The sequence below is a fragment of the Vidua chalybeata genome, chromosome 1 (genome assembly GCF_026979565.1).
Source record: "Vidua chalybeata isolate OUT-0048 chromosome 1, bVidCha1 merged haplotype, whole genome shotgun sequence".
Classification (NCBI taxonomy): domain Eukaryota; kingdom Metazoa; phylum Chordata; class Aves; order Passeriformes; family Viduidae; genus Vidua; species Vidua chalybeata.
Window position 1 is genome coordinate 151,819,027 of NC_071530.1, and position 19,919 is coordinate 151,838,945.

The 19,919-nt window shown below is 51.0% G+C and overlaps 1 protein-coding gene across 1 annotated transcript in view; it reads right to left on the minus strand.

Moving 5' to 3' along the window:
* The window catches only part of ZC3H3 (zinc finger CCCH-type containing 3), a 126,716-nt gene extending 107,539 nt beyond the window's left edge, over positions 1–19,177 (minus strand). The window contains exons 1-3 of the mRNA XM_053938266.1: positions 19,071–19,177; positions 15,766–17,080; positions 13,915–14,108 (exon numbers count right to left, since the gene is read on the minus strand). Of these exons, the coding sequence (XP_053794241.1) occupies positions 13,915–14,108; positions 15,766–17,080; positions 19,071–19,116 (1,555 nt within the window). The 5' untranslated portion in view covers positions 19,117–19,177. The remainder of the gene's footprint in view (positions 1–13,914; positions 14,109–15,765; positions 17,081–19,070) is intronic.
* Positions 19,178–19,919: the final 742 nt, after the last annotated feature.

The window sequence follows — 19,919 nt, forward strand, 5'->3', positions numbered from 1 at the left end:
GAAGTGTCAGCACAGCCAAAGTGGCCACTGTGATGTCCAGGATTGGGTTTTAAGAAGATGGAATGGGAAAGGAAAAGTCTTTTCCGACACCACTTAGTGTGGAATGAGCCCTTGGGAACAGGCAGCGACTGACACGCAATGGGAAGTGGGTCCATGGTGAGAACCCATTAATGGAAATGCAACAAAGAGGAAAATGTCCTTTCAGTTGAAAGGGAAAACTGGCTGGGAATTGTGGGGATGGAATAACACGGCAAAAAAAAAAAATTGGAATTGATGTCTCCTACCATGTGTTACTAGAAATATCTGGGAATGTGTTAAGGAATGAAATTTTAAAAAAAAAGAAAAAAAAACAGGAATAAATCTGAATTATTCCTTCCAGTGCCTAAAGGGGCTCCAAGAGAGCTGGAGAGGGACTTTGGATAAGGACTGGAGGGACAGGACACAGGGAGGGATAGATGGGATATTGGGAAGGAATTCTTCCCTTTGAGGGTGGTGAGGAGCTGGAATGGAATTCCCAGAGAAGCTGTGGCTGCCCCTGGATCTCTGGAAGCGTCCAAGACCAGGCTGGACGGGGCTTGAAGCAATCTGGGATAGTGGAAGGTGTCGCTGCCCATGGCAGGGGGTGGAACTGGATGGTCTTGAAGGTCCCTCCCAGTTCACACCATTCTGTGATTCTGGGATACTCCAAAAAAGAAATCAAATTCCATGTCCAAATTCCCAACCATTGCTGTCAGGCACAGGGTCAAGGCAGAGAGTGAGAGCAAGAGGAATAACACAGAGCAAAGTCTGGATTCATGGAACTGAAAGCTGGAAAAGAGCTCCAATATCATCGAGTCCAAACCCCAGCCCAGCACCACCACCAAGCCCACCACTAATCCCTGTCCTCAAGTGCCACATCCACATATTTTTGGACACTTGCAGGGATGTGACTCCCCCACTTCCCCAGGAAGCCCGTTCCAATGCTTTACAACCCTTTCCATGAAAAACATTTTCCCAATATCCCAACTAAAGCTTCCCTGGCACAACTTGAGGCTGTTTCCTGTGGTCCTGTCCCTTATCCCCTGGAAGCAGAGCCTGATCCCCACCTGACTCCACCCTCAGGGAGTTGTGGAGAGTGAAAAGGTCCCCCCTGAGACTCCTTTTCTCCAGGCTGAGCTCCCTCAGCTGCTCCTGGTTGCTCCAGACCCTTCCCCAGCTCCATTCCCTTCTCTGGATATGCTCCAAACCCTCAATGTCTTTCTTGTTATGAGGGGCTAGAACGGATCCCAGAATTCCAGAACGGATCCCAGCTTCACTTCAGAGCCCATGACATGAGACAACACAAAACAAGCTCCTGCTTCCATTAAAAAGTCCAGGGAAACTCCAGGCTGGAGATTTCCGACCTGGCAGCAGCAGAGGTTTCCCATCTCGATTTCACTCTGGAATTCTTTACTACGTTTTACTGCTGGGCTTGACGCTGCTCCCGCAGCATCTGTGTGGGAATTAAGGATGTTCCATTCAGGAATGTCTCTAAGTCGAGACACTAAACAGCCCTGGAGCGGGGCACAATGCTCCCTCAGGGAATGACAGCAATGCTGGGAGCACCCAGGAGGAGCTGGGGATTCCCTGTGCTAAGCCAAGGCACATGAGAGCTGGGCCAGAGCAGGGAGAATGAGCAGGGATCCCACTAAGCAGTGTGAGAGAGTGGAAAAACGGAAATAAAGGAAAAAAATCCAGGCATGGGATCCTGAGGTTTAAGTTATCCATGAGTCCAAGGGGCTGGAATGTCTTGGATGCATCCAGAAAGTGAGGGAAGCAAACAAAACCAAGGAGTTGCTCCAGAGGCTGGAGATAGGCTGGGAGAAAAGGGAAGACTCTGTGGAGACCTCAGAGCCTCTTCCAGTGCCTAAAGGAGCTCCAAGAGAGCTGGACGGGGACTTTGGATAATGGATAGAATGCCAGGAACAAAGAGAATGGCTTCCCACTGGCAGAGGGCAGTGTTAGATGAGATATTGGGAAGAAATCCTTCCCTGTGAGGGTGGTGAGGCCCTGGCACAGGATTCCCAGAGAACCTGTGGCTGCCCCATCCCTGGAAGCGTCCAAGGCCAGGTTGGAGCAACTCCAGGTCCTGGGGCTGTGTCCACTCCCAGCCCATTTGCCACAGGGATGCTCCAGCCCTGAAGGGAGGCAGGAATAACTCCCCACATAAACACAACCTCCTTTTGGAATTATTCCGGCAGCGGAGCGGCTGTTGGGAATCGCAGGCACTGGCACCTGTTTATCTCGAGGGGCCAGGCAGGGCCTGGGAAGAGATAAACAAGGATATCAAGTTCAGGATGCTTTTCCACAAAGCTGCTTTCCCCACGTTGTGTCCAGGCCATGGAATGTCTGTCACCCACGCCCTGCCCGGCCCCACAAGGAGAGTGGTGACAGTGGGAGAGTCGCTGGGGCTGGGCATCCCCCTGCTCCGGGGGCTGGAATTGCTCAGGAGCAGGGATCGCCTTACCGGCATTGTATGTCCTAAACATTGTTTTCCTAAACCCCTTCGGCTCAACAAGTGTTTGTTCACTTCATGCCCTGTCCTCACCTGTCCTTTGCAGGCCCCATCTTCCCCAAAAGATCCCAAAAAACTGGGTGTGCTACAAAATCCAATCAAGCAGATGATTCCCAAGCTCTGGAAAGAAACTGGGAAGTCCAATCTGCCTGGGTGGATTTTACCACTGATTCCTCCATGTCCAGAGGCAGCAGGAAGGTGCAGGATCCCTGCGGGGTCATGATCATGAAATCATGGAATGGTTTGGGTTGGAAAGGATCTTAAAGATCATCACAATCCAACTCCCTGCCATGGGCACGGACAACTTCCACTATCCCTATTGCTCAAATTCCCATCCAACCCGGCCTTGGACATTTCCAGGGATCCAGGGGCAGCTACAGCTTCTCTGGGAATTCCATTCCAGCTCCTCACCACCCTCACAAGGAAGAATTCCTTCCTAATATCCCATCTATCCCCACCCTCTGGCAGTGGGAAGCCATTCCCTGTGTCCTGTCCCTCCATCCCTTGTCACATTCTCAAGGTAATCCCAAAATCCAGTGGGATCATCTCTTTGTGTCCTTCTCGAACTGGGATGGCCCAAAGCAGCCACTGGTTACCACCATGGCCCCACCAGTGCCACAAAGAGGGCTAATGCCACCTGGAATTCTGTGATTCCTAAACCCCATCTCAGGGTTCTGGGTTTACCGGGATCTGAAATCCTTTGGAAACAGTGAATCCAAACTCTCCAGAAAGAGATTAAGAAATTGATGAGAAGGTCTTTCCAATGCCAGAGATCCAAGGAAGGCCATCCTTTCCTGTCAAAGGGAATCATGGAATGGTTTGGGCTGGAAAGGACCTTCAAGACCATCCAGTTCCACCCCCGTGCCACGGGCAGGGACACCTTCCACTATCCCAGGTTGCTCCAAGCCAAATCTAACCTGGCCTTGGACACTTCCAGGGATGGGGCAGCCACAGCTTCTCTGGGAATTCCATTCCAGCTCCTCACCACCCTCCCAGGAAATGATTCCTTCCCAATATCCCATCTAACCCTGCTATTCTTCAGCTTATTTACATTTATCCATTTCTTTAGGGCATTTCATCCTTCAAATATTCCCACTGGGGACTCAGCTTCCCCTGGATGTCAGGAAAAGTTTCCAAAACCACCACTGACTTACACCCACAATTTGTGAAGCGATATTTCCTTGATTAATTATTATTTAGACTTCTTCATATTTGGGAAAGCGACTTCATTAACCCCATGGAAGGGAGGGTTAAAATTAAGAAAGAAATAAAAATCCAGCTGCCATATTGAAAGTCCATTAAGCCAGGAGAGGACCCAACTTTGGTGCTTCTAAACATCAATTATTCTGGAATAATTAATTAGCAAAGCTCTAACAATACATAAAATCACTCGCCTCTGACTCTTCTGATAATTTATGCAAGATTAAAGTATCGCTGTGGTTGCCTTTTCTGGTGCCTAATTCAGCATTTTCTTTTTCCTTATGGAAGCAAGACTCCAGATTTAACTGCTCTAATGCCCTTTTACAGTGTTTGCTGTAGTAAAATCTAACAGCCACTCCGGCAGGCGAGCCGGGAAATGATGGATCACGGAAGCTCACGGAAAGGGGAGCACCGTAAAATGCCCCAGTTAATGTGGAGAGAGCAGAGTAAATCTTGTTTTAAAAACAGAGCGGGATCTCTGATGGACTCGTTTCACCCCATCAAATTCCCTTTTGATTTGCTTCCTGATAAGGGAGGGCTCCACTCCTTGATTCCTGGTAACAGGGAAAGCATTTGGAAGTCATCACTGCTAAATTAAGGTCACCAATCACTGCAAACACCTCGACCCAGCCAGGAACCCACATTATTTGGGTGGCATGTTGGGCTCTTCTTCAGAAGGAAAGGATTCCTTGCTTTTTTTAATCCCAAAAGGAGCACTTGGCACTGATCCACCTGAGCCATGGGATTCAAGCACATTTTCCCACCCCAAAGCTGGATAAAAAATGGATTGGGAGCAGCTCCAAGGAGAAGTACTTGGGGGATTTGGTGGATGAAAAACTGGACATGCCCCATCCATGTGTGCTCACATCCCAGAAATCCCCCATATCCTGGGCTCATCCCACAGCGTGGGCAGGAGGAGAAGGGGAATTCTGCCCCTCTGCCCTGCTCAGGTGAGACCCCACCTGGAATTCTGCATCCAGCTCTGGGACCCAACATCAGGAGGATGTGGAGACGCTGGAACAGAGCCAGAGGAGGCCACGGAGATGCTCCAAGGGCTGGAGCTCCTCTGCTCTGGAGCCAGGCTGGGAGAGCTGGGAATGTCCAGCCTGGAGAAGAGAAGGATCCAGGGAGAGCTCAGAGCTCCTTCCAGTGCCTGAAGGGGCTCCAGGAGAGCTGGAGAGGGACTGAGGAAAAGGGATGGAGGGACAGGACACAGGGAATGGCTTCCCACTGCCAGAGGGCAGGGTTAGATGGGATATTGGGAAGGAATTCTTCTCTGGAAGAGTGGGGAAGCCCTGTAATGGAATTCCCAGAGAAGCTGTGGTTGCCCTATCCCTGTAAGTATCCAAGCCCAGGTTGGATGAGGCTTGGAGCAACCTGGGATAGTGGAAGATGTCCCTGCCCATGGCAGGGGATTGGAACTGGATGATATTCAAGATCCTTCCCAAACCATTCTGTGATTCCACGGGGGAAAAAAAAAAAAGTTTGATGGCACATCACACCCACTCAGGCTTCCCTGGGCTCTCTCTGCCCCATCCAAGGACAAGATGTCCCAGGACATTTGCCGGTGCCGTGAGGGACAACACGGAGTTCCCCATTGCAACCAACACTGGACTTTACAGCCCACACTAAATCTCCAAGAATTCCCATGCCCTTTTCCAACAGAGCCCCCGCCGGAGGGCAGCTTAAGGGCTGATAACACGTGGGATCAGCTTTGGAGCCGATCCCGTCCACACCTCCACAAAATCCCCACTTGACACCGCTCCAAACAATCCAAAATAGAAACAGCACCCCGAAAATCGCACGCATGGGGATTATCCAGAGGCACAGGGGAGGAGGAAACGTTCCTTGAACTCAGATTTCCTGAGGGATGACAGCAAAATTCCCGTTGACAAGCGAAGTCAAGGCATTTCCCCACCCCTCAGGCTGAAGCAGAAACTCCGGCAAAGCTGCTGGAACAGCAGAGTTTTGTAGGGCTCAGGAGATGCTGCCGAGTCCACAAATCCCTTATTCCAGGTGCACTCTGGCATCTGTTCCATATTCCAAGGGGTTTTGCTCGTTTCCAGGGCTTTGTAGAGCACACGGAGCGATCCAGCAAGTCCTGGAATGAACGGCTTAACTCAGCTCAGCAGCCAGGGAGAGGAATTTCCCTCCGACGCTTCCAAGTCGTTACAAGGAAAATCAAATGGGAAGATTTCCACGAGAAAATTTAAAAACTAAGGGTGTAAACCGGGATTTGGGAAAGAACTGGAAGCAGAAAGCAGAACAGAGAAACCTACACAGGTTTTACGGGGAATTGAGCATCTGCCAGGGCGGGATTTTGGGAATCCTGACAGAGCAGCGGAAGATACTCCGATCATCCACGCCGGCATCAGTAATTCCAACTGTGACCATGCTGGGAATGCCATCAGACAGTTTATTAAGTGCAAGAAAATAGCAAAAGGAAGGAAAAAAGAACCAGGGAAAAGGGACTCATTGTCACTTTTCAGGTTATGTTTTTTTGTAAGAACCTTGACCCATTTTTATTTTCCTTATTTTTATTTAGGAGCCCAAGGAAAGACAAGCAGAGGGATAAGAGGGATCAGCACTGAAATTCCGCCCAATTCCAAGCAGCAGGTCCAAAACCGGTTTAAAAGCTTCATTTTTGGTTGGATTAGGAGACTCCTAGAGGTCCCTTCCAGGCCAAAGCATTCCATGGACAAATAAATATCTATTTCCAAGATAAAGATCTGTTTCCAAGATCACAGAGTTGACAGGATAAGGGGGATTTGCTTCAAACTGGGAGTAAGTTCAGATGGGATATTGGGTAGAAATTCCTCCCTGTGAGGGTGGTGAGGTCCTGGCTGCCCAGAGAATTTGTGGATGCTCTATCCCTGGAAATATTTAAGGGCCAGGCAAGCCCCAGGAGGCCAAATGAGGAGTTCAGGATCTATTGCTCTGTTTCCCTTTTTTTTCCCCTCCGTTTTTTTTTCCCCTGTCTATTTTAGTTCCACACCGTGCCGTCCCTGAAAGGTTTGGAGTCTTACACAAAGCCCCCTACAGACCTGGAAATATCAAGGGTCAGAGCCAATGGAAGGATCTCATCCATCCCCAAAGTCAAATATTTTTCCTATTAGTGTATAAATAGACTATTCCCCACAGAGCTGCTGGCTACCAATGGAATTTCCCAATCCAACAGAGCTGGAGCTGCACAGGAGAGGGTCTAAAATAGGGACTGAGATAAAAATATTGAGGTAAAACTACCTAAAACAGGGATTGAGAGGTGACTTTCACTAAAACATGGAATGGTTTGGGTGGGAAGGGACCTTCAAGGTCATCTCCTTCCGTGGGACACATTCCACTGGACCAGGCTGCTCCAAGTCCCATCTAACCTGGCCTGGAAGTCTTCCAGGGATGCAGCTTCCACAACAAATTGAGTGTGCAGGTCAAATTCCACGGGGAAAGAGACACCCAGGAATTGTCACTTTCAGGATCCCCATTTCCCTCTGGATGTTCCCTCTGTCACAGTCGCCAATTTCCCCGATCCCAAATCCAACATCTACACGGGAACAATTCCTTGAGCAAGGCCCATCCCCTCGCTCCCAGCAGGCTGTTATTTTTAAAAGAGGGCTCTGCAAAGAGAATTCCCAATCCTGGCTCCACGCCTGCAGCTCCTCTTGCAGCTCGGGACGAGTCACCTGGAAATGCCAAGTCAAGGCGGAAACCCAAAACCGTTACTTACGACCACTGACGTAACCAGGCCCGGCAAAGAGCCAAGAATGTGAACTTTTCCCAATTCCTGAAGGAGTGAGGAGCCACCTCGCCAGCCACGCTCCACCCCTGTCTCCCAAGGACAAGGGGAAAGAGCCAAAGGGAAGAGAGAGCTGGCAATGGAATGATTTCCAAGCAAGGTCAAACTTAGGTGGGACAGAGGAACGACAGAGAGCAGCGACCTTGGAAGGGTTTGGATCAGCTGGAAGGAACTCGGGAAAACGGGAGTTTTGGATCAGCCGGAAGGAACTAGGGAAATGATGGAGCAAAGAAAAAGATGTGATGAACTCCGAGGAGTTCTGTGTGTGATCCAAGGGCTTCCCTGAGGGAAGGGATCAAGAGCTTAACTCAGCCGTAACGCGATCGGAGGCGTCACCTCGAAGAGCAGCAAAACCTCACGCAACTCGGAAGAAAAATAAAACAAATATAAAATAAAACACCAAACAAGTGGAAAAAAACTCCAAAATTCCCTCAGTTGCTGTCCCACTGGGAATCAACCCGCTGGAAACATCAAGAAAAAAAAATAGGAGAGGGTATAAAATCCAGGGCTGAGATTTTCAGAGCTGCCAGAGGGATCCAAACACCCGGTGTCAATAAAATCATCAGCAGCTGCTCATTCGGATGCCACCCATAACTTGCTCCTCACCATTTACACCCCCTTTACTCGCCCGAGTAATGCAAAGCAGCTCCTGCCACTTTTGCCTCCAGCGTTTTTCCAAGCAAACACTCCTTGCCCATCCCAACCCCCTCATGTCACATCCTGTGGAGCGAGGAGGAGAAAAATGAGGGTTTAGGGAATTTTTTGGAGGATGATTCTGGTAGTAAAGAGTTGGAGAAGCTTCTGCAGACGCAGAGTGAAACGAGATTTCAGAATCCTATGGAATTTCTCTTTAGGAAGATGGGAAAGTAAACAGGATTCCTTCTGTTCGGCAGTTTCAACAGTGGGGTGGCAGCACAGGAAAAGCAGGAAGCTGATAACACAAACCACTGGCTTATCTCAGTTTGGAGCAGAAAGGGGAAGATAAGCAGGGAAGGAATATTTTCAAGGGAAGCAACACAAATCCAGGTTGGATGTAGTGGATCCGACAAGGACGTGCTCCCAAATTTCTCCTCCTCTGGCCATGGAGTTGCACAGCCACAGATGGGGAATTGCAAAAATTGCAACAATTCCCCATCTACTTAAGCTGAAGGAGGGAAGGTTTAGTGGGAAACTGGGAAGGAATTCTTCCCTGGGAGGGTGCTGAGGCCCTGGAATGGAATTCCCAGAGAAGCTGTGGCTGCCCCTGGATACCTGGAAGTGTCCAAGGCCAGGTTGGGTGAGGCTTGGAACAACCTGGGATCGTGGAAGGTGTCCCTGTCTATGGCAAAAGGGTGGAATTGGATGATCTTCAAGGTCCCTTCCAACCCAAACCATTCTGGGATCTAAATTCCATGATGAACCACCCACCTCTCCCAGGAAAAAATCCCAAAGTTCTTTAGAAGTTCCTTTAATACCCAGACCTGGAAGTCACAGCAGGAAAAAGGAGCCGGGCTTTGAACTCGGGACACAGCAAAATAAGTTGATCCCTGAGGTCCCCCCCACAGCCCAAACCATTCCATGATTCCAAGTTCACCTCAAGCAGGACACGACCGGAACCACCCAACCTGGCAAGCACCAAATTATTTAAGGAACAAACGCAACATAAATAAAGAAAAGTCCCTGGAGAATCTCCCTCCTGCTTTCTCCATCTCCTGCTTCCAGCCAGCTGTGACCGTGCCGAAGCAATCCCGGAGCAGTCCTGCCTGGAAGGGGACATTACAGAGGTGGAAAAGACACGGAGGAGCCTCTTTGTAATATTCCATGATCCCCCCGGGCGAGGCGCAGAGCCGGCGCTGCTGAACGCTGCACTTTTGGATTCAATTAAAGTGATTATCTGTTGTGCCAAATAAATTGTGTCCAGCATCTATCCTGCAGGATTTTACACCTCCAGCCTCATTATTCCCTAACTGTTTCCTCCTGTTTATGCTCTCTCCAATTAAATTGCTGATAATATGAGCCAAAATAAAAAACGAGCGCACCTTGTCCGGAGAAAATTGATTCCCTTTTTTTCCTGCACCGGGCGATTGCCAGGTTTTATATACTCTGTTCCTGGCGATCATTAGTAATTCAATTTTCTTTTTATTAGCCCCCTTATCTGCTGAGCAATATAGTGGCAGAGCTGACCTCTTTCGCACGGGTAAATGTTTAAAATCTTTTCCCTGATTAATTTTGCCAGTTAAGGAAAAGAGGAGAAATGATCCGGCTCTTTGCCATCACAATGAATAAAGCTTAATGTTGATTGTGATGGAATTTCTAATGCCAAGGAAATTGATTGAACGCAGCAATTACCCCGCAATAGGAACTCCAGGGAAATGGGATGGTTTTCTCCCCGGCCGTAGCCTTTTGGTTATTTAAAACAATCCAATTTGCAAGGATAATTATATATTAGTGTTTTATCTGCCACCGGGAATGAACATGGGAATTTTGATACTGGCCCGGCATTAGCAGGTTATTGCTGCAAATTACTCCAGATCTGCTTTCTTTCACATAAAGACGAAATTAGGCCATCAATAACCAGAAAAAGGTGGACTGAGGAGATGGGAGAGGCACGAGTGCCCTCTGCAGGGCTGTGTGCTCTTCCCAAAATCCCCAATTCTCCTGGAAAAGCCCCCGATTCTCCTGCAAAAATCCCAATTTTCCCACATGTACCACACAGTCGTCACTCTCATTCTCCTCGTCCATACATTTGCCACATCTCTGACATCAAAATGAATTAGAAAAAAAAAATCAAGAAATCTTCCTTTGAAGCACTTATTCCTAGTTTTTTCCAAGGGAAAAATCCTGGGAAGAAGAAATAATGGCTTGGATGCCCAAGCAGGATGAGCCAAGGAATGGTGAGGAAAAGTTCCCAACTACCAGAACTCATTTGTCTGTCATCAAAAAATAGATTGGGAATAAGCCTCATCCTGCAAGAAATCCCAGATAAAGATAGGAAAAAGCTGTTGGGAAAGCATGGGACTCCCATATCCTCTGGCATGGGACTTTTAGGATGGGAAAACCAGGAATATCCTGCTGTTATCATACCTGGATCACTCAAACCTCACTTAGAAGTTGGCGTTTTCCCTCAAAACTGCTGAGAAAAAAGATGCCATCCCTGAACTTTTGGGACTATTCCATCTTCAGTTTGGAGAAAGTGGATAAAGGATTCCCAAGGTGATGGGACAGGACATGGACAAAAAGCTCATTTGGCATTTAGACTGGCTGGGAGAGCTGGGAATGTCCAGCCTGGAGAAGGGAAGGATCCAGGGAGACCTCAGAGCCCCAGGAGAGCTGGAGAGGGATTTGGGACAAGGGATGGAGGGACAGGAGACAGGGAATAGCTCCCCACTGCCAAAGGGCAGGGATAGATGGGATTTGGGAAGGAATTCCTCCCTGTGACATTGGGAATGTGCTGGAACAGAACTCCCAGAGAAGCTGTGGCTGCCCCATCCCTGGAAGTGTCCAAGGCCAGCTTGGATGGAGCTTGGAGCAACCTGGGACAGTGGCAAGTGTCCCTGCCCATGGCAGAGGATTGGAATTCCTTGATCTCCAAGGTCACTTCCCACCCAAACCATTCCATGATTTTATGCAACACAGTGGGACCTGAGACCCTGATGACCCTTTTTGGTCCTCCAGCTTTTCCCTGGATAAGGAGAGAAACAACCACCATCTTTTATCCCTCTCCCATCACATCCCTGAGGATCCCAGAGGTGAGGGAGGCAGCCTGACCTGGAACTTTCTCCCTACTCCACCATCCCATTGGAAAAACTTCCATTTGGGACACACTCCAATATCTGAGCTGTTATTAAACATCTCATTTAATCAAGTATTTCGGAATTAATTGATAAGAGCTGCAGGTGGATCTCTCATGGAACAGCCCAAGTAATGCCAAGAAAATTCCTACCAATCTGCCACTTTCCCATTGGCTCCCTGATCCCTAAATAAAAGCAATTCCCACAGAGGGAAGTGGACAGAGCATTGGAAAACACCAATCCCATTTCAAGACTCAGCAATTTCTGGAAGAGCTTCCCTACCAATGACACCAAACAGATCCATTTGGGACCAAGAAGGGAATTGGAAAGTCAGGAGACAGACCAGCACTTGGGAAAAGCAGGAGCAATGTCTTTATCCAGCCCACAGAGCTGTGTCACAGCTCCCACAGGTCCCAAAATCCCGTGGAACAGGACAAACAGGACACCAGCCAGGCTGTGTCACCACAGGCCCCACATCCATGGGGATGGGAGGGACTGATCCAGCTTTTCCAGCCATGCTGCCGTGCAGGAAGTTGGGAGCATTCCTCCCCTCGTCTTTCCCTCCTGAAATGGATTCATCTCCCTGCTCCATTCCTGCCCCACTCTGCTCCCAGTGTATCCCAGTAACACCATTTACTTCCCTCACACCTGTCCAAGGAGAAATGGAAAAGACTGGAAATTCCACCACTTTGTGGTGATTAATATCCACAATATTTTTGCTGGGATTAATATCCACACTTTGCCCCAAAAGAAACCAAAACAACCTTCCCAAAACCTCTTGGATAACCTGGGAGCCAGGAATTGAATCCACAAGACTTCACTTATTCCCAGCTCCCTGTGGAACCAGAAGACACTGGCACCACATCCATAATTATACACTTACAGGGAACATGGGAGTTGTCCCAATCCCTGTGAGCATCCAGGACCTCCCAAACTTGGGAATATCTCTGCCCCATCCACCACCCAATAATCTTTTCCTACTAAACCTGGAAGGGGGAAAGCCCCACAGGAGTCCTGGAGCACACACAGAGGAACAGCCCTGGAATAATTCCACAGCTTTCCAAACCCAGAGTTTAAGAATATTCCAACACACAAAGCTGCAAATCCTCTGTCTGGGATTGAAGCCCTCCCAAGAAAAATCTTGAAGTACAAAAGGATTCAAATCCAGAAAGTCAATTTTAATCAAAGGGAGCAAATCCAAAATTCACGGAGGGAATTCCAAGTCAATCCAGGCCCTTCCTGAATTTCTCTGCAAAGGAGAAGGTGCCACACAGAGAAGCATCTGCCAGGAAAGGCTGGATAATTGGATCCACTTTTGGAGGGGGGAATGAACTCCCTGCTCTCCCAAGGTCACTTCCAGACCTATTCCCTTTTTTTCTTCTATTCTCCAACCTTCTTTATTTGCCAACTTCCCAAAGCCTGGAGCAAAACCGCATTCCTGCTTTATTTTCTCATTCGTATCCACTTAAAATCAAGATAAGATTTTTTTCAGTGTGTGAACATTCCCTTCAATCAAGGAACTGGGATTCCAAACAAGTTGATATCCCTGGAAGCATCACTGCCTCAATTCCCTCCAAGGTTAAAATGCTGTGGCAATCCCAAATTGCTCCGTGTCTCCAGAGCTTTCTGTCTTTTCATGGAATCATGGAATGATTTGGCTTGGAAGAGCTCAAAGATCATGGAATTCCACACCCCTGCTATGAACAGGGACACCTTCCACTACCCCAGGCTGCTCCAAGCTCCATCCCAGCTGGCCATGGTCACTTCCAGGGATCCAGGGACAGCCACAGCTTCTCTGGGAATTCCATTCAGGGCCTTACCACCCTCCCAGGGAAGAATTCCTTTCCAATTTCCCATCTAACCTTGCCCATTGGAATGGCAGTGGGAAGCCATTCCCTGTGTCCTGGCACTCCATCCCTTGTCCAAAACCCCTCATCCAGGAAAATTCAACAACATCTCAATGGAGCTGTTTAAACACCAAATAATCCCAAAATATAACTGGAGACAAATCCCAGCTACATCTGATCCAAACCCCTCTCCCAGCTCCCGCAATTCCCACAGGGAATTTCATGGGGCCACAGGAAAAATGTGCCTCATATCCACCTGAAACAACTGAATCCCGGGCAGGGGAAGCCTTTTATCCATAAAAATATCCCTAGGGAACAGAAGAACCAGACTTGGAGCCAGCAACATCCCAACAACATTCCAGACACTGAGCTCTGAGCTCTGCTCCAAGGCAGCAGGATATGGATGCAAATTCCCTGTTCCCAAACACGATGGATTCAGTATTCTACTATTACTGGTGTTTTAAGCAAATTAGATCCAAAACTGGACAGCACACTGGGATACAGGTGAGAGATTTGTGTATTCATGCCTCTGCCAACCTCTTCCTTCTTGGAAAACCTTCCTGAAATTCCAGGGAAACCCCAGGAAAAGCAGGAAACAGATTTTTTTTGTGGAGACGCCAAAAGGACAGCACGGACATGGAGTCAAACTTCTCCTAAGTGTTTGCTCCAGGACCAACAACACCTCCAGGAGGACTCAGCAGCACATTCCCAAAGCCAAGAACTCTTGGAATCACTCCACCGAGTCCAGTGAGCCCTTGGAATGCTTGATCCTACCTTCCTTGGTGGCCACCTGTGTCCTGGTCGCCGGCATCCGGCAGAGCCGGTGCTTGGAAATCTGCACCAGGCCCCGGGGCGAGGAGCGTTTCGCCGTCACCGAAGGTTTTCCCCGCGTGGAATTTCTCCTCCGGAGGTGGAAGCGGCTCTTCAGAGCTGTGGTGGGGGAGATGTTCTTCTTATCCGTGGGGGAACTGGGAAAGGGAACGTCACACGGTTAGGAGGGAGCAGGGAAGTGGCCAAAACGCTCCTGGTGTCCTTCTCCAGCGCTCCAAGAGGAGTCAAATCCCACCAGGATTCTCCTCTGGCTGAGGGGGGAGGAGAAGCTCTGAAGAGAAAATTCCAAGGAAACGGGCAAATCTGAGGAATTCCTGGCAAGGAACAGATGGAGAATGAGGTGTTTGACAGCCAAACTTACTCGCTGCCTTCTGCTCAACAGATGTGAGGGATTGAGTCATGGGATCATGGAATGGTTTAGGCTGGAAAGGATCTCTGAGATCGTCAAGTCCAAGCCTTTCCCAGCAGTGAAATTTCCCAGCAAGGCCACCACTGACCACATCCCCAAGTTCCACATCCACAGGGATCTTAAATCCCTCCAGGGATGGGGATTCCCAATGCCTGACCACCCTTTACACAAAGGAATGTTCCCAATATCCAAACTAAACGTCCCCCGGAGCAGTTTGAGGCTGTTTGCTCACACCCTGTCCCTTGTTCCCTGGGAGATCCTGATCCTTCCTGACTTCACCCACCTGTCAGGGAATTTAGGGAGAAAGAAGGTCCCCCCTCAGCCTCCTTTTCTCCAGGCTGAGCTCTCCCAGTTCCTTCAGCTGCTCCTGGTGCTCCAGACCCTTCCCCAGCTCCATTCCCAACTCCGGACATGCTCCAGATACTCAATATCCTCCCTCCAGGATCTGAGGAGCCTCAGCAGTGCCCAGCACAGGGGGATGATCCCTTCCCTGGCTCTGCTGGAATTTACCAAGGTGTGGGAGGTCTCCCTGAACTGCCAAAAAATCCCAAACATTCCCAACTTCTCCAGTCTGCTCCAGAGTGATTTTCCCAGCACAATCCACCCACTGATAGTTTTCCAGGCAAAGCAGGAGGGCAAGGCAAGGATGGAAACCTGCTGGGAAGCACTGAAGGGATGTGGGAAACAGAAGCAGGAATCAACACAACAATTACGAGAATTTGAAATTAAATCAAGGAAAATGCAGCTTCCTTTGCTGAGTGGGAAAGTGTTGGTGACCACAGAGATTCACAGGATCCAGCTCTGGATCACCCAACATCAGGAGGACATGGAACTGCTGGAGCAAATCCAGAGGAGGCCACAGAGATGCTCCAAGGGCTGGAGCCCCTCTGCTCTGGAGCCAGGCTGGGAGAGCTGGGGGTGTTCAACCTGGAGAAGAGAAGGATCCAGGGAGAGCTCAGAGCCTCTTTCAAGGCCTAAAGGGGCTCCAGAAGAGCTGGAGAGGGATTTGGGACAAGGGATGAAGGGACAGAACACAGGGAATGGCTTCCCACTGCCAGAGGGCAGGGATAGATGGGATATTGGGAAGGAATTCCTCCTTGTGAGGGTAGTGAGGCCCTGGAATGAAATTCCCAGAGAAGCTGTGGCTGCCCCATCCCTGAAGTGTCCAAGGCCAGGTTGGACAGGGCTTGGAGCAACCTGGGATAGTGGAAGGTGTCCCTGTTTATAGCAAGGGTGTGGAATTCCATGATTTTTAAGGTCTTCCAACCCAAACCATCCCATGATTCCATAAATCCTCCAGCACACAACAACCCTCACTGGAATTTCCCCCGCAGCCACAACCTGACATGAAACCCACGGACACAAAATCCAAATGAACAACTTACCCAACATTCCCTTTCCTCTTGATGATTTTTGTCCGACTCTTCACTTTGTAACTGGACAGGGCAGCCTCTCCAAAGGATTTCATCCCACCGGGAACAACGGATGCCGCACCCGGAGCCGGTGGGACAGAGACGATTCGAGAGGTATTTGGGGCTGGAGCCTTCTTCTGGTCCTCGGATCTCCACTGGAATGCTGACTTGGAAGTGGAAGGCAAAGTCTGCAAGCTGGAGGCTTTCCACTTATATTTACTGGGAGAAACCCCCAGCTTGGATTGCAATCCCAATTTCTTTATCTTCGTTCCCAAATCCGCCTTGGGGGAGATTTTAGCACCTTTGTCCGCTCCCCCAGTGCCCTTCTTGGAATTTTCGGCTCGAGGGCTCGCCCACCTCTTCACAATCCGAGAGCTTTTCCCAGGGTTTGCCACCCAGGTGTAGTTGTTTTTCCTGAATTTCTGAGATTTGCTGGAGATGGGTGCTGAGGCAGCTTTTTGGAGAGCGGGAGCTTTGGGAATTATGGGAAGTCTGCTCTTCACCGGAGTCACCCCAGCCTGAGCAGGTCGAGAGAGCATCTCGGCATTCCCAAAGAGTTTGGGATGTAGGGAAGCATCCCGGACTTCCTCACCACTCGGCTGCCCCGGCGAGAGTGGCTCTGCCTTGATCTGTACCGAGTGCTGGGCTGGCTCCTGACCTGGAAATTCCAAAGGATTTTGTGGCTCCGACTTCAGCGCCACGGCACTTTCACTGGTGCTTCCAGAGGCGGAAAAGGAGCTCCCGGCTCCGCTGCCAGGCAGGCACACAGTCCTCGACGTGGAACTGAAGGAAATGGATAGGGAAGGTCTTCTCTCTTTTTCCTGAAGAAGGGATTTCTGGCTATTTCCATCCGCCAAAGGAGCCACCGCCACTTCCCGCCCGGAAAACTCGCCGTAAGGACCCACATTTTCCTGGCCAGCCCTTTGTGGCACCTGGATATCCACGACGATGTTCCCATCCGTGGTGAAGTCCACGTGTCTCTCCGGGGACGATTCCGGTGCCTCAGGAGTCTGGCTGTCCCCAAGGCTCCCAAAACCCTGGGAAGTGCTGGAAGCACTTCCAACGTCATAGCCCGATCCCGGCAGCCGGTTGTCCAGGGAGTATTTTTTCCTCCAGGAGTGAGTCTGGCATGGAGGGTGGAAATTCCTGGGAGCCTGCTGGGGGTACCTGGTGGAAAAGGCTCCTCTCCTGGCGTAGCCGGGCTGGCGGGGGTTGTTCCACCTCGGAGGAGCCGATGCCGCCGGACGTGGGACATTCCCGTGCATGTTCCTGTGGCTGTTTATGAGACCTGAGGGAGAGAAGACAGAGCATTCATTCCCTGATCCCGTGGGAATCTGAGAGCAACAAAGAGCTGCTCTTCCTTGCGCTGGAATTCCATCATCACTCGGGTTTCGGATGAGCCGGGGTGGAAGGAGAAGTCATGGAATCACAGCGTGCAGGAATGGTCTGGGTTGGAAGGGACCTTCCAGAACAGCCGGTTCCACTTCCCTGCCATATTCCTGGATTCCACAGGTTGCTCCAAGCCCCATCTAGTTTGGCCTCAGACACTTCCAGGGATCCAGGAGCAGCCACAGCTTCTCTGGGAATTCCATTCCAGCCCCTCACAGGGAAGAATTCCTTCCTAATATCCCATCTACCCCTGCCCTCTGGCCGTGGGAAGCCATTCCCCATTTCCTGGCAGATCCTGATCCCACCTGAACTCCACCCTCCTGTCAGGGAATTTTAGGGAGCCAGAAGGTTCCCCCTGAGCCTCCTTTCCTCCAGGATGAGTCCCCCATCTCCCTCAGCTGCTCTTGGTGCTCCAGACCCTTCCAAGTTCCCTTCCTTGCTTCTTTCCAAAGCAGCAACAAGGACACTCCAAGGCTTTGCTGTTGTGTCCCTCTGGAAGCCAAAATCCCCATTAATTCGGGAATTTCTGCCCTTGTCCAGCCTCAGTGTTTAGAAAACCTTTCCCATGAGTGATTCCCTAAGGAATTTGGAGCCCGGTGTTTCAGGCAGAGTTTTTCCTTCACCGGGGTCACGGTGCTGCCAGGAGAGCCGAGTCAGCACATTCCTCATGGAAAAGCAAGGATTGTTTTCCTCCCTCTCATCATTCCGCCACGTAGGAGCTCCTGGAGAGGCAAATCCCAAGTCCTGAGCGGAGGTTGTGGCCTCACTAGCGAGGAAAATTTACTTTGAAGGACAAAAATAGAGGGATTTGGTGCTAAAAGAAGCTCTGGTGCTTTCCAGAGCTTGGGAAGGGCACATGGATACACATCCCACCTCTGTGCTCCCAGCCCGGGGCTGTGGGACAGGGAAAAGCCCCTTCCCAAAGCCAGGATAATTCCAGATCCTGCCAAGAGCAGCACTGTGGGAATTCCCTGGTGTGGGGACCCCAAAATCCCACAGCACTCCATGGGCTCTGTTCCCTCCCTGCCTTGGCCCACTGGGCTTTCCTGGGTCTTTTCCCTTTCCACCTTTTCCCAGCACTCCCTGGATCACTTCCCTCCTCTCCCAAAACTCCTGAATCCTCTCTTCTCCCCTTTTCCTTCCTTCTGCCAGCACTCTGGGATCTTCTCCATCCCCATCCCTCTCACACTCCCCCCACTCCCACCCTAAAATCCAACGTCCCACCCCCACCAAAACCCCCCAGATCCCGTCACAACCTGTCCCTGTCCCACCGCAGATTCCCAAAATTCCCTTAAAACACCGCGCCGCCCCCCCAAAATGCCCACATTTCCCCTGATCCCTCCTCCAGGTCCTCTCACATTGCTCCCAGCCACTCCCTGCTTCCCGACCCCAGATTTTTTTCCTCGTCCCTCCCTCCCTTTTTTCCCCTCAGTGTCCCCTCGTTTCCCGGTGTCTCCCCGATCCCTTCACTCGGATCTCCTGGCACAGCTGCACCCATTCCCGATTTTCCCGATTCTCCCCAAATTCCCGCACCCTGGAGCACTCGGAATTCCCGGTATAGCTTCTCCCATTCCCGATTCCCCCCAATTCCCGCACCCTGGAGCACTCGGGTCTCCCGGCACAGCCGCTCCCATTCCCGATTTTCCCGATTCCCCGCAATTCCCGCACCCTGGAGCACTCGGGTCTCCCGGCACAGCCGCTCCCATTCCCGATTTTCCCCATTTCCCCCAATTCCTTCACACCCTGGAGCACTCGGATCTCCCGGCACAGCCGCTCCCATTCCCGATTTTCCCCATTTCCCCCAATTCCTTCACACCCTGGAGCACTCGGATCTCCCGGCACAGCCGCTCCCATTCCCGATTTTCCCGATTCCCCCGCAATTCCCGCACCCTGGAGCACTCGGATCTCCCGGCACAGCCGCTCCCGTTCCTCCATTCCTGCAGCGCTCCCGCACGGCCTCGCGGCGCTGTGACGTCATCAACCGGCGCCGCCAACGGACCCACGTGAGCGCTCCTCAACGGTCACGTGACGCCCGCGACCGTTGCCGGGCAACGGGGACGGGACAGCGCGGCCTAAACTGGGCCTGGGCCTGGGCCTGGGCCTAACCCAGCACGGCCTGGCTGTCCCCGGCCTCTGTCCCCGGCCTGGGGTAGTAGCCCGGTTGTCCCCTGTTCCCATCCCAGCCTGGTCCAGCTGTCACCAGACCCTGTCCCCTGTTCCCATCTTAGTCTGGACCAACTGTCCCTAGCCCCTGTCCTCAGCCTGGGCCACCGTGGCTCTTCTCGTCCCCAGCCTCTTCCTTCCACAACCTCATCCAGCCATCTCCTGTCCCCATCCCAGCCTGGCCCAGCTGTCCCCATTTCTCCTGTTCCCATCCCAGCCTGGCCCAGCTGTCCCCATTTCTCCTGTTCCCATCCCAGCCTGGTCCAGTTGTCCCTATTTCTCCTGTCCCCATCCCAGCCTGGCCTAGCTGTCCCCATTTCTCCTGTCCCCACCCCAGCCTGGTCCAGCTGTCCCCATTTGTCCTGTCCCCACCCCAGCCTGGTCCAGTTGTCCCTATTTCTCCTGTCCCCACCCCAGCCTGGTCCAGTTGTCCCTACTTCTCCTGTCCCCATCCCAGCCTGGCCCAGCTGTCCCCATTTCTCCTGTTCCCATCCCAGCCTGGTCCAGTTGTCCCTATTTCTCCTGTCCCCATCCCAGCCTGACCTAGCTGTCCCCATTTCTCCTGTCCCCATCCC